General features: G+C 49.2%; 1 protein-coding gene across 2 annotated transcripts in view; it reads right to left on the bottom strand.

The window, feature by feature from the left end:
- The window catches only part of LOC123144526 (vesicle transport protein SFT2B), a 28,645-nt gene extending 16,769 nt beyond the window's left edge, over nt 1-11,876 (bottom strand). The window contains exons 1-3 of one of the 2 annotated variants that reach the window (XM_044563713.1): nt 11,557-11,876; nt 11,032-11,085; nt 8,583-8,656 (exon numbers count right to left, since the gene is read on the bottom strand). In XM_044563713.1, coding sequence (XP_044419648.1) covers nt 8,583-8,656; nt 11,032-11,085; nt 11,557-11,697 — 269 coding nt within the window. In that variant the 5' untranslated portion in view covers nt 11,698-11,876. The remainder of the gene's footprint in view (nt 1-8,582; nt 8,657-11,031; nt 11,086-11,556) is intronic. The other variant, XM_044563714.1, reaches the window with a different exon arrangement.
- Nucleotides 11,877-12,225: the final 349 nt, after the last annotated feature.

The raw sequence follows: 12,225 nt of genomic DNA, 5'->3' as shown, positions 1-12,225 counted from the left end.
GGCCGCCCAGATCATCCGGACCCTGCCTGCGTGCATGAGTTGGGCCAAGGCCCATGTACCCTTTCGTCCCCCTAGCCTATATATACGACTCCACCTCCACTTTTCTAGGGTTAGCATTGGTTTAGCTCATATGAGAGACAGAGCTTAGCTCATCCACTTGATACCTACTCCCTTGGAGGCCAAGTCCTCCATCTAGGAGAAGATCCCCCAAGTGGATTCAAGCCCTCCTCACGAAGATCCCCTAGTGGATTCAAGACCTCCTCACGGAGAAGATCCCCTATGATGAGGCACGGACTAGCGAGATGCTAAATCGTGCGTGTAGATGCCCCGATCTTTCACGGCGATGCTTGATCAACTGTTCTTCCACCTGGTCCCTCAACCTCCAATAATAAGATTCACCCGTGTACGAATATACACGAACAAAAATAATGATCCCCTCGGATCAGCACGTAGGCGTCGATGTGATGATCAACCCTCCGTCGCTAGTAATTTCCTCGATGGGAAAATCACAGATAATACACACGATATGGTCGCCCTCGACTCGGACGTTTTTCTGTATACTTCATAACTCCCAATACAAAACTGATCTCCCCCCGTTACATGGACGCCATCTACTTTTATATAACCAACTCACGGCCTAAGGCCCACACCACCAGACTCCTAACTACGTAACTAGTACAACTTGCCATCACGATTTATATGGCACGTAATTAGCACAAGGAAAATTACTAGCTAACAAGAAGATATACTTCCTATTTTTAAAAGGACACATGCGTACGTAAGGTAAAGGGACTCAAAAAATATATGACTATTCTCCATGCTATTAGGACCCAACGTGCAGCTCCATCGTCCCAATTTTAATCCATCGGGGAGGTGTACGAAAGTTGGGTTGCACCTTGCCACGTATGGGTTCCTCCATAATCTCAAGTTGGTTGCCGTGATGAGCATATATTTCTTGGAAAGGATCTGACTTCCTTTTATTTATCAAACCAACTCTTATATTTCCTTGTGTGTGTGCATGTACAAGCACGTCTATGCATCAATTTGTTGTCCAAATAACCAGCTTGACGTGCATCCATCTTCGCAGCACGAATACCTGGACCGCATAGCAAACGTTTCTTGCCATCTCTGCCAGTGTGCAATATATTTGGACAACTTATAGTTGTGCCAGCATCCTCAAATAGACTCTTCTCGCTCACCTTAGTTGGTTCGAGTTTAGTAGCAGCCGCACTTGATAATATTCTAGACGTCGCAATGTCCGTATCACCCTAGTGGAGAAGAACTAGCTACTTGTATCCCTCCTTCGTTGGATTTGAATCATGTGTCTCCCTTTGTGTTCATGGATCTAGCACATGTGTGATCGTTTCTCGTTGATTTGAATGTTTCCTCTCGTTTCCCCTCGTGTTTCCCCTTGTGTGTTCGTCATGTTCTTCGGGAATCCCCCTCCAAATCGTGAAAGATCGGCCCATAGGGTTCCACCCTACATCATCTTGGTATCATGAACCAAGGTTGATCACGAATTTGGAGTCCCTACCCCTCGTTTTCTAGCCTAATTTTGCTGATTTTGTCCCAATTTCAAAAATCCCCACAAAAATAGCCCCAAAGTTTTTTGTGATTTGTTGGTTTGATGAAGTTTTGTTGGATTTGATCCGTGGATTCGTTGTGTTGCAAGTGGATCTACCCTTTCCCCACCATCCCCACCACGAAATCCACCCAAAATCCCCGAAATTTTCGATTTTCCCCATGATTTCGAGTTTATCCCGAGCCTCACCCGCGAGCAGTTGACCTGCCCGGATCATCCGAACCCTGACCCGGATCATCCGGACGCGCCCGGATCATCCGGCTTCCCCTGACGAAACTGCATTTCTGCAGTTCTCCACCGCCACCATTTTCGCACCTGCATACCCACTTCGACCACCACCATTCCACTTCCGCAAACCCCTCGACATATCCAACCGTACCACCATTTGACTTTGGTTTTGAGAATTTGAGTTGTGGTTCTCCGTTTCCTAGGGTGTTTCGGCTAACTAGGAATGGTTCGACATCGACATCGCACCGCTCATCGTCGCCAAGGACTCGACATCGACAACGGCCACTTCACAATTTTGACACCCCGACCGTAAGCAAGGACGGTAACTTCGACAACACCTTTGTGTACTCCTTTCCATTACATTGATAACCCCATAGCCCATTTTGCGTCACTTTCCTATCGAAACTAGCCATTTGAGTATTGCCAGCAACATTACTTGTGCACATTAGTGATCATCGTCTCATTGCATATATCACATCATCTTGGTATCCGTATCTTGGTATCATCTCTTGTGTCACAAGGTTGTCATCGCATATACACAATTGCTATCTTGGTTCGTCAAGTGTGCAAAAGAAGTCCAAAGAAAGAGCTAAAAAGAGAAAGAGCCAACAAGCTTTTAAGCAAAAGAGAAAGATAAGCAATGAGCTTTTAAGCAAGAACCATAGCATCATACTACATTAAGATTGTCATACTTGATCATCTTGGATCATATCACCGGAACATCATACATATATAGCACACTTGGGATAGAAGTCATTGCATTTTTGCTTTGTAGGTTGTGCACTTGGGATAGAAGAAATTGCAACTCCTCAAGCAAGGCACTAAGTCCGTTGAAGAGTACTACAGGGAAATGGAGATCGCAATGATACGAGCTAATGTCACGAAAGATGAGAAGCAAACTATGGCACGTTTCTTGAATGGACTCAACCATCCTATCAAGAAGATCGCGGATTTCCAACCGTACACAAACCTCCTCGAGCTAGTGCACCAAGCTACCAAGGAGGAGCGACAAGTGCAAGATGATTACAAGTATGCCAAGTACGCTTCCAAGACCTACGGCTCCTATAATGAAGCTTCAACGACTACGACGCCTTCTACCTCGACCAAAGCTTCCCCAAGCAACGGCGACAAGTCAAGTTACAAGAATACTTCGACAACCTCAAGTCGTCCTCCTACTACAAGCAACTTCAAGCCGAGAGCTTCATCATCTACAACTCCATCGGATGAGACCGTCAAGACAAGTTCCATCAAATGCTTCATATGTGGAGGCCGAGGCCACAAGACATTCGAGTGCACCAATCGGCGCACCATGATAGCCAACGACGACGGCACATACGACTCCATGAGTGAAGAAGAAATGGAAGCCCTTGAGCATGTGGCCATGCACTGGCAAGTGAATGAAGATGAAGATGACCAAGTCTTTTGTGACAATGATTCGAGCCCCGCTCTCGTTGTCTCCAAGGTCTTGACGCTTCAACATCAACAAGAGGAAGACCAACGTTGTCACATCTTCCATACCAAAGCGGGCATCAACGGACGTTCCGTAAAGGTCATCATCGATGGAGGAAGTTGTCACAATTTGGCAAGTGAAGAGCTATGTTCCAAGCTACAATTGGTCAAGATGAAGCATCCTCGTCCTTACAAGGTCCAATGGCTTAGCAACTCCGGCACCATCCAAGCGGAGCACACCGCTCAAGTCTCCTTCAAGATTGGAGCATACGAAGACACCTTGGAGTGTGATGTGGTTCCCATGTCCGTTTGCCATCTCCTACTTGGACGACCTTGGCAATTCGACCGCGGCGTCATTCACAATGGGCGAACCAATCACTATAGCTTCAAGGTGAAGGGAAAGGAGTACGTGCTACGACCTATGTCACTAAGCCAAGTGATCACCGACAAGCAAGCTACCACCCATCGTGGAGAGAATAGTGAGAGAGTGAACCACCAAAAAGAGAGTGAGCGCCACAAGCCAAAATTGAGTGCCTCCACGATGAGCGACAAGAAAAACTTAGTTCTCTTAGCCACCAAAAGAGAGATGAGAGAAGTGTGTGAGAACCCATCTAGTGTCACCCACTATGTCGTATTGTGCAAAGATGAAGCGGCAAGGACTAACACCTCTCACAATCTACCTTTAGTGTTGTCTTCTCTATTGCAGGAATTCCAGGACGTTTTTCCCGACGAACTCCCTCCGAGACTACCTCCACTACGTGGCATCGAACACTGCATCGACCTCATTCCCGGCACACCTCTACCAAATAAGGCACCGTACTGTGTCAACTCAGACGAGACAAAAGAAATCCAAAGGCAAGTGCAACAACTCATGGACAACGGACATGTACGTGAAAGTTTAAGCCCTTGTGCCGTCCCGGTTATTCTTGTGCCTAAGAAAGATGGTAGTTTTCGCATGTGTTCCAATTGCCGTCCCATCAATGCTATCACCGTTCGTTATCGATATCCTATTCCTCGCCTTGATGATATGCTCGATGAGCTTAGCAGAGCCACAATTTTCTCTAAAATTGATCTTAAAAGTGGCTATTACCAAATACATATTCAAGAAGGTGATGAATGGAAAACCGCTTTCAAAACCAAGTTTGCCTTGTATGAATGGCTAGTTATGCCTATGGGCTTATCCGAAGCACCCGGCACTTTTATGCGTGTGATGCAAACACATCAATATTCCCCTGCAGGAAGGCGACGAGCGCGCTTTCCTATTTGCAACTCACGGTAAAGGTACCGCCAATGCCACCCTGGTAGAGACTTGCTTCGTAGCAAGTGTTGAGGCTTTGGCCTTCTTGCTCTTGCCGGTAGAGCTCTCTGGTACGTCCTCAACGGGCATGCTACACTCTAAGGTGTGCTACTCGATGGCCTCGCTAGAGGTCTTGCCGGTCTTCTTCTTTCCTTCCCGGGAGCTTTGCCGGCAGGAGCAGGTGCCTTGACGGCAGATGCTGTCACTACCTCTTGATAGAGCTTGTCAGCGCAGATAACTGCGTCCTTCTTGTCGGAGTGGATGGTGATGATGCTCATCGAACCCGACATTTTCAAAGTATTATAGGCGTAATGTGACACTGCCATAAACTTTGCCAGGGCCGAACGACCAAGAATCCCATTGTAGGGCAATGGTATCTTGACGACGTCGAAAACAACCTTCTTGGTCTTGTAGTTCGGTCCGGTGCCAAAAGTGACCGGCAAGGTAATCTTTCCGGTAGGCTGGCTCCTCCCCGGATTAACCCCTTGAAACGTTCCCGTTTCTCGGAGATCTCCATCAAGGATTTGCAGCCTCCTGATCACATTGGGGGAGATCAGATTCAAGCGGCCCCACCGTCAACCAACACTTTCGTCACCTTGAGGTTGCGAATTGTTGGAGAAACAAACAAAGGCAAACACCCGACTACGGTGGTCCGGTCAGGGTGGTCCTCGGTGTCGAAAACAATCGGCGTGTCGGACCACTTGAGCGGTTTTTGCGCCTCTACTGCTAGTCCGGCCGCATTGATCTCACGCGCCCACTGCTTGAGCTGGTGGTGAGAGGAGTGCAAAGCTGCACCTCCATCAACGCACATGGCCTCCACAGCCTTTTGGAATTCCTGACCCTCAGATTCTTCATCGTTGTCATCACCATCATCCTTGCCCTCCTTCTCGTGGCCGCGAGCAGGCTTCTCCTTCTGCTGTTGGCCCTTGGCGCGGCGACCCCCACGGCCACCGCGGCTTTTGTTGCCGAACCCATCGGCGCAATCTTGGACTTTCTCCTTGTCACGCTTCTCGTACTCTTGCTTTTGCTTTTCGGCAAGATGTTCCACTTGCCGGCAATCTTGGACTTCGTGGCCCTTGGTACGGTGGATCTTGCAGTATTGCTTGCCGGAGCCCTCCGTCTTCTCGCCTGCCGCAGCCTCCTGACAACCAGCGTATCCAGCAACCTTGTTGCCGGAGCTCTCGGTCTTCGACTTCTTGGCGGCATTGGAGTCAGCCAGAACCCTTGACGGCCATCACAGTCTTGCCTTTGCGCCTGCGGTTGCGCTTTTGGCATGTCTTCTTTGGGCTGGATACGTCGTCGTCCTCAGAATCAGCTTCGGCTCTGGCATTCTTCCCGGGAAGTCTCCTCCCCTCCTCAGCACGCGCACACTGGTTCGCCAAGGCGTACAAGTCGTTGACGGTCTTCAACTGCCCAATGTTCAACTCAGCCCACATCCTGCGATTGTGAACATTCGTGTGGAACGAAGCAATCACAGCAGCGGGGTGCACATCGGGGATGTTGTGATGCACACGGCTAAACCTCTGGACGTACTTACGAAGCGATTCACCATCCTTCTGTGGAATCAAGTGGAGGTCACTGGGCTTCCCTGGAGGCTCATGGCCCCCGATGTAGGTCCCAACGAACTCATGACACATGTCCGACCAAGAAGAAATGGAGCCCTCCGGCAAGTTCATCAGCCAAGATCTCACGTTGGGCTTGAGCGCCAACGGAAAATAGTTGGCGAGAATCTTGTCGTCTCTGCCACCAGCAGCTTGCACAGCGATGGTATAAATATGCCAAGAAACTCAGACGGATTGAGCTTGTCGTCATACTTCTCTGGCAAGTCAGGCTTGAAACTTTGGGAAGAGGGCTACTGAAGTTGCCGCAACTCGCGGATAAACGCTGGGCAACCCACATCGTAGGGTACGCACCCAGGGAACCCCTGTGCAGGCTCGTTCACAACAGGTCCTTCCCACGCGTCTGACTGACGGCGCGCTTCCCGGCGGTAGTTCGAGCATCCTCAGCGCACCGATCGTTGATGACCTGGCGCTGATCTTGGTGGCGATTCCGGCGGCCTGGCGGATCAGACGACGCCATTGACATATCGTCACGGGCGTCGACCCGCTGGCTCTGCCATACTTGCCGAGGAGGGGACTGCACCGTTGGTGCACCACCCCTGGTTCGCCCATCAGCCCCTCGTACTGGCGTCGTTGGCTGCCATTAAGAGGGCCCCGCCGGCCGCACCCCATCGTTGTTGGCGAAGCCCACGAGGCTCTAGATGGTGGCTCGCCACTCATCCATCTTCTCCGGAGCCGGAGGAAAGTTCAGCAATAGCTACACCTGCGCCAACACCTCCGCCAGCGACGTGGGCATGACTGGGCGCAAGGACTAAGAGGTGCCTCGGCTTCTGTGCAAGCCAGAAGGAGCTCCATCTCTGTCCTGCTGCCGCGGTCGATGCTCACCAGCAGTTCGACGTGGCGGCAGGCCATGCGCACCATGGGATTGGTGCACATGCTTCTTTCCTGGACGCCGACCAGGGTCGACGTCGTTGCGGGGAAGCGCTTCGTGTCCATCTTGTGATGGCCTCGGCGTGCGTCCCACCGCTCCATCAGTCTTGGATCTCGTGGCGTCATCCTTGGACGTAGCCACAGCGACCTTATGAGCCGCAGCGCCGCCTTTCCACATAGCGATGCGCGGGTCTTGACTCCCGACAGAGTGACGACTCTTGCCTCCAGAACGGCGGGGAGAGTGCTCGTCGCCGCCCCTGTCCGCCGGAGGTGTCTGGGTCGGCAGCTTAGAGGCAGACGGTGCACCCACCGTCGCGCTCTTCTTCTTGGGCGCCATGGATGAAGAAGATGGTGAAACTTGCACGAGAACTGCTGGAGTAGATCCGCACAAGCGATCCCCCTGCCTGGCGCGCCAAAGATGTTAGGGTACGACAATCTAACCAGCGAGGCCCCTTTGCAGTTCGGCTGGGGAGATCGACGAGCACGGAGAGCAAATCCAGAGGTTAACATGAAGGGTTTTCTTAGGTTCGGGCCGCCGTGGGGGCGTACATCCCTACTCCTCCTGCCTTTTGATGGATTGACTTGGGGCTCAAGTTACAAACAAGCGCAACTTGCCGGAAAGGGGCATGCAAGGTGCAGCTACTGTGTAAGAGTGAGCAAAGTGTCGACCGGTGCCCAGGTAGCCATGGGCCTTCTTTTATAGACGAAAAGGGGTCACCACAATGGCAACATGGTCATTTACATGCATGGAATAGTGGCTTCGATGTTATCCAATCTAATCCCACCGGACTAGGACAAGGGCATTTAATGCACTGTGAGCTGATAACGATCCTTGGCAAAAAAGAGTCTCTCCTTCTATGCCGTCGGTCCGGGCGAGCCTATCATCTTGACACGTCCACTAGACGGGTGTCAATAAAGTTAACCTTTATGCAACGTGCTGACACATGACCTGATGATCATCTCTAAGCCGCCTGATGATCATCTCTAAGCCGCCTGCCCGCTCAACACCTAATCTTGACAAGCCATCAACTAACCGATGAGGTGGAGCGGCCGAAAAGCGGGAGGGAGAACTTCCCGGCAAGGAGCTTGTCGGATCTTGGCTTGCTGGTGTGGAGCTTGCCGGCAATTGGAGTCTTGACCGTCAGTACTAACTTAGTACTTCTCAATGACCTGTCGGGAGATGTTCTTCACGGTCTTGTGAATTGAATCTCGAGTCTTGTATGCAATAGTCCTCCGGCAAGCGTTGCCGACGAAAAAAGCTACAACTGCCTGTGCACAAGTCAGGATACTAAGGCACCCATATCTTAGTGCACCGACAACCTAGAACATCAATTATTTTGGAACAGAGGGAGTAGTGTTTTAGAACAAGAAAACATAGTATGTGGTTAACTCATTTGTACTCACCCGCAAAAGAAAAAAACTTATTTGTACGGGATCAAAAACTAAATATGAAGGGATATAGACAATTCTCGAAAGCAAAACAAAGTGAGAGAAGACACATATTCTATCAAAAAGAACTACAAATAGTGCAACAGACCTTCCGAGTGCCATCGCATTGCCAAGCGTGAATGTAACTCCAAACTTCACAGGATTGAAGAAAACGATCATCGACTGCAATGACAGATACAAAAGCCAAATAAATAACACAGTTGGACTAAATACTAGCAATTGCAATGACTGACATTTATACTTCTATATAGTGCAGGAATAAGTTTCAATGCTAGCCATTGATACTGCTACATCCAACGGCAGAAACTGTCGTGAATCCCTGTGTTTTAAGACATGGATACATTGAATCAAACGACGAACGTTCTCTCAAAGCTCGGCTCTAGAAACTTCGCTTGCACCCGTGTCCCTAGCCACTAGCGCCTAGTGAACCAGTCGTTCTTTGCATCTTAACCTAAAATCCAGTGATCCGCCTGCCGAACCAACAACCAGAGTTAACTTGGTCCCACGTAGAAGTAGAATAGAGATTAAATTAGGAAAAAAAGTGCAAATTTTGGAAAATAAATCCTAGAGTCACAGTTCCGATTGAGCATCAAAGCAACCGGCAAATTGCAGCAAAATAAAGAAACTTTCACATGAGAATGGGCCGAAAAAAGTACCTTCCAATTTTCTTCTTTGTTGCTCCAGCGGAAAATGGATGCCCTATACACCCTCACTCCAACAACCCAGTTTCTAGATCCTTTGTGCTTGCCTCATGCTCTTGGCACCAAATGGAACAACAACAGCTACCGCCCATGTCGAGATCAAGACCAACAGGTCACAACCAGGAGCGTCGCCGCGGTTTCCACTATCAACATCGATAACTCTGTCCAACTGTGCGTGTGGTGCCAGGTAAAGACGAGAGATCAATGCGGCCTGGTACATCTCGAGAAGAGACGGGCCGGTAATCTGAGGTCGAGGTGGGCAATGGGCCATGGATCATCCATCCCTCCTGAGGCAACAGATATGCTGAGGGTAAGAGCAGTAGTAGTTCTGGTCATAGTGGGAAAGAAGCGCCTTAGAAAGATGATGACATACGTCGGAAGGGATGCAGCATTAGACAAAAGACTGGAGGAGGGGGTCATTCCTGGTGAAGTTGGGGAATCAAGATGTGAAAAGAGCGTGAGTGAGTGCCGTGTGCGTTGATTCTTCCACTTCGATGGATTGTTGTGTTCCGAACAGAGACGAAGATCGGGATGGAGAACTTCCATAGGTAAAAAAGAAGATCAGGATGCAGCCCCGATGACCCATGCTAGCCTAGAAGGACTACAACTAAAAGGACTATCCCTTTAGAAAAAGAGGAACCATGACCGTCAAATACATTGTGTGAATGAAAATTAGAAGTAGCTCCCTACAAAAAAAAGTAACACTATAGCTGATGTAACCCTTCAATAAGAACATATTTTTATTCATTTGCAGGATTAGCCCTTTAAAAACAATTACCAATTAGAGCCATAAGAAAATAATTCAACCAGTTCAGACTGATTTTATAGACATTTGACAAACTCTAACAAAATGTTTAGTCTAGCTGTTTTTTATTTTCATGGTTAATAGAATTACCAGTAGTAAAACACCGGGCAAGACACATGAAATTCATTGAACACAACAATGATATTAGTGCAGAAATATATACAAGGCACCATAGTTAGGCTTTATATTGTTAAGCTTCATGCACTAGCCAACGCAACCAAAAGTCTGAACTGATGAAAAGGGCTGGTGCAATCCACATATACGGTAACACCCCCTCTCACGTGTGACGGGGAAGACAAGTCAACACGTGCAACCGAAAGAGAGAGAGACGGCGCGCGAAACTCACGTATGACTCAAGAGGCCTCTACGTGGACACAAAGGGGGGCTATCAGCAATTTTTAATAAATTGCGAAAGTCGGGACTTGAACTCAAGACCTTAGCTCCGATACCATGTTAAGCTTCATGGACTAGGCAACGCAAGCAAAAGTCCGAACTGATGGAAAGGGCTAGTGCAATCCACATATACTGTAACATATGTATCGGTAACTCGTGGATGATCCCGATTCCCGAGTTCACCTGCTCTCACGTGAACTGTAAATTCGGAACAAATTCAAAAAATCTGAACTTTTTTTTTGAACTCGAGTGTGCTTGTGCGTGCAAGAATTCATGAACTAATGACATCCAAGGAGCTCTAGAAAAATAAAAACCAGCTCTCCAAAATGCTTTTTATTTTAAATTTACTGCTAATGCCGTGTGCCAAATTGGCAAAACATCGTGAATACTAACAAGAACTCCTAATCATACACGATGTTATCTCCATATGAGATCCAAAAGGAGACAGCCTGATAAAGCGTAAGAAGATGACTTAAACCCGAAGGTTAAAGAACATACTGCAAGGGTGTAGCATCGGAATAGGTACAAATAACAGCGTTCAGGAAGAAAAAAATACTATTAATCACGTGATGTTACACGTGCAGAAAAAAAAGGGGGGGAACTGCGCATAAGAATGCTGATAAGGCAGGTAAACTCACCAAGAAAGTGCAAGTCAAACCGGCAGCCAAGCATATCGCAAAACCATACAACCTCTGCACACAGAAAAACAAAATCGAAAGGTCTTGGATTTAGTTCTGTGGTACAACCACTATATACAACAAGAACAGTAACCCAGATTTGATGAGCAGCGTAGCCGCATTGATGGAGATGTTCTACCGCGACCTATCCTCATCAATCCTTGCTGGTCAATCCCCGAGAAGGTAATGACTGCAACAACTCCCTCCGTTCCTGAATATAAGTTTTTGGAGAGATTCCACTATGGACCACATACGGAGCAAAATGAGTGAATCTATACTCTAAAATGCATCTAGATACATCCATATGTTGTCAGTGAAATCTCTACAAAGAGTTGCATTTAGGAACGGAGGGAGTAGTTAGCATTAGCTTGGCTGATAGTCCCGGGTGACTCTCACAGCAAGATCTGAGCGGAGATGCCTCGGGTCCGAGAGGTAGCAAGTAAAAGATGGGGAACGGAGGAGGAGGAGGCGGCGGCGGCGGCTTTCCTGGGTGGTGTTGAGGGTGCAGTGCCGGTTGATGTCGTCGAAGAAGGACTGCTCCTCAGGCGGCGGCGGCGCGGACTCCTCGTCGAACTCCATGCCGACCAGCATCTTGGCCCGCTCCAAGGCATCCCGCATCCTATCCATGCTAGCTCAGATACTGGGCGTCTCCGATGGGGGCAGCCTCGAAAGCACGGCCAGCGACCCGTCGGTGAAGGCTGGTGCGGGAGGATCCCGTCCGGCGAGGAAGATGGCAGAGTGTTCTTTCACGGCCAGCGCGGAGTTCACTTTGGTACCACAATTGGGCCTGGGTAACCACTTTACGTTTTTTTTTTCGGATAAGTATCACGTCTCGGATCAGGCCGCAACAAATCGAGCTGACTCGTGTTTAAACTTTTTTTTTACAAGGAAACTCACCAGCGGGCCCCGCTTGTCAGGTGCTGATTGCGAGGAGGCGCGTGTCGGCCCCTGACTAGGAGTAAGTCCGGCTTACTCGCTCGATTTGGCTCGGTTGGGGATGAAGCCCAGCAGCTGCGCGGCGTAGAGGAACAGCTCAGATTTGGACCTGCCCTGTTCTGCGGCCATGACAGCGTCGAAGAAGCCATGTGCTCCCACGGCCTCGATGGCACCTCGACGTCACGTCCTCCTCGCTAGACACCTGGCCTCCGGCCTTCC

This window comes from Triticum aestivum, chromosome 6D (assembly GCF_018294505.1).
Source record: "Triticum aestivum cultivar Chinese Spring chromosome 6D, IWGSC CS RefSeq v2.1, whole genome shotgun sequence".
NCBI classification, from domain to species: Eukaryota; Viridiplantae; Streptophyta; class Magnoliopsida; order Poales; family Poaceae; genus Triticum; species Triticum aestivum.
The sequence above is the reverse complement of the archived record's forward strand: the minus strand, read 5'-3'. Positions and strand labels throughout refer to the sequence as shown.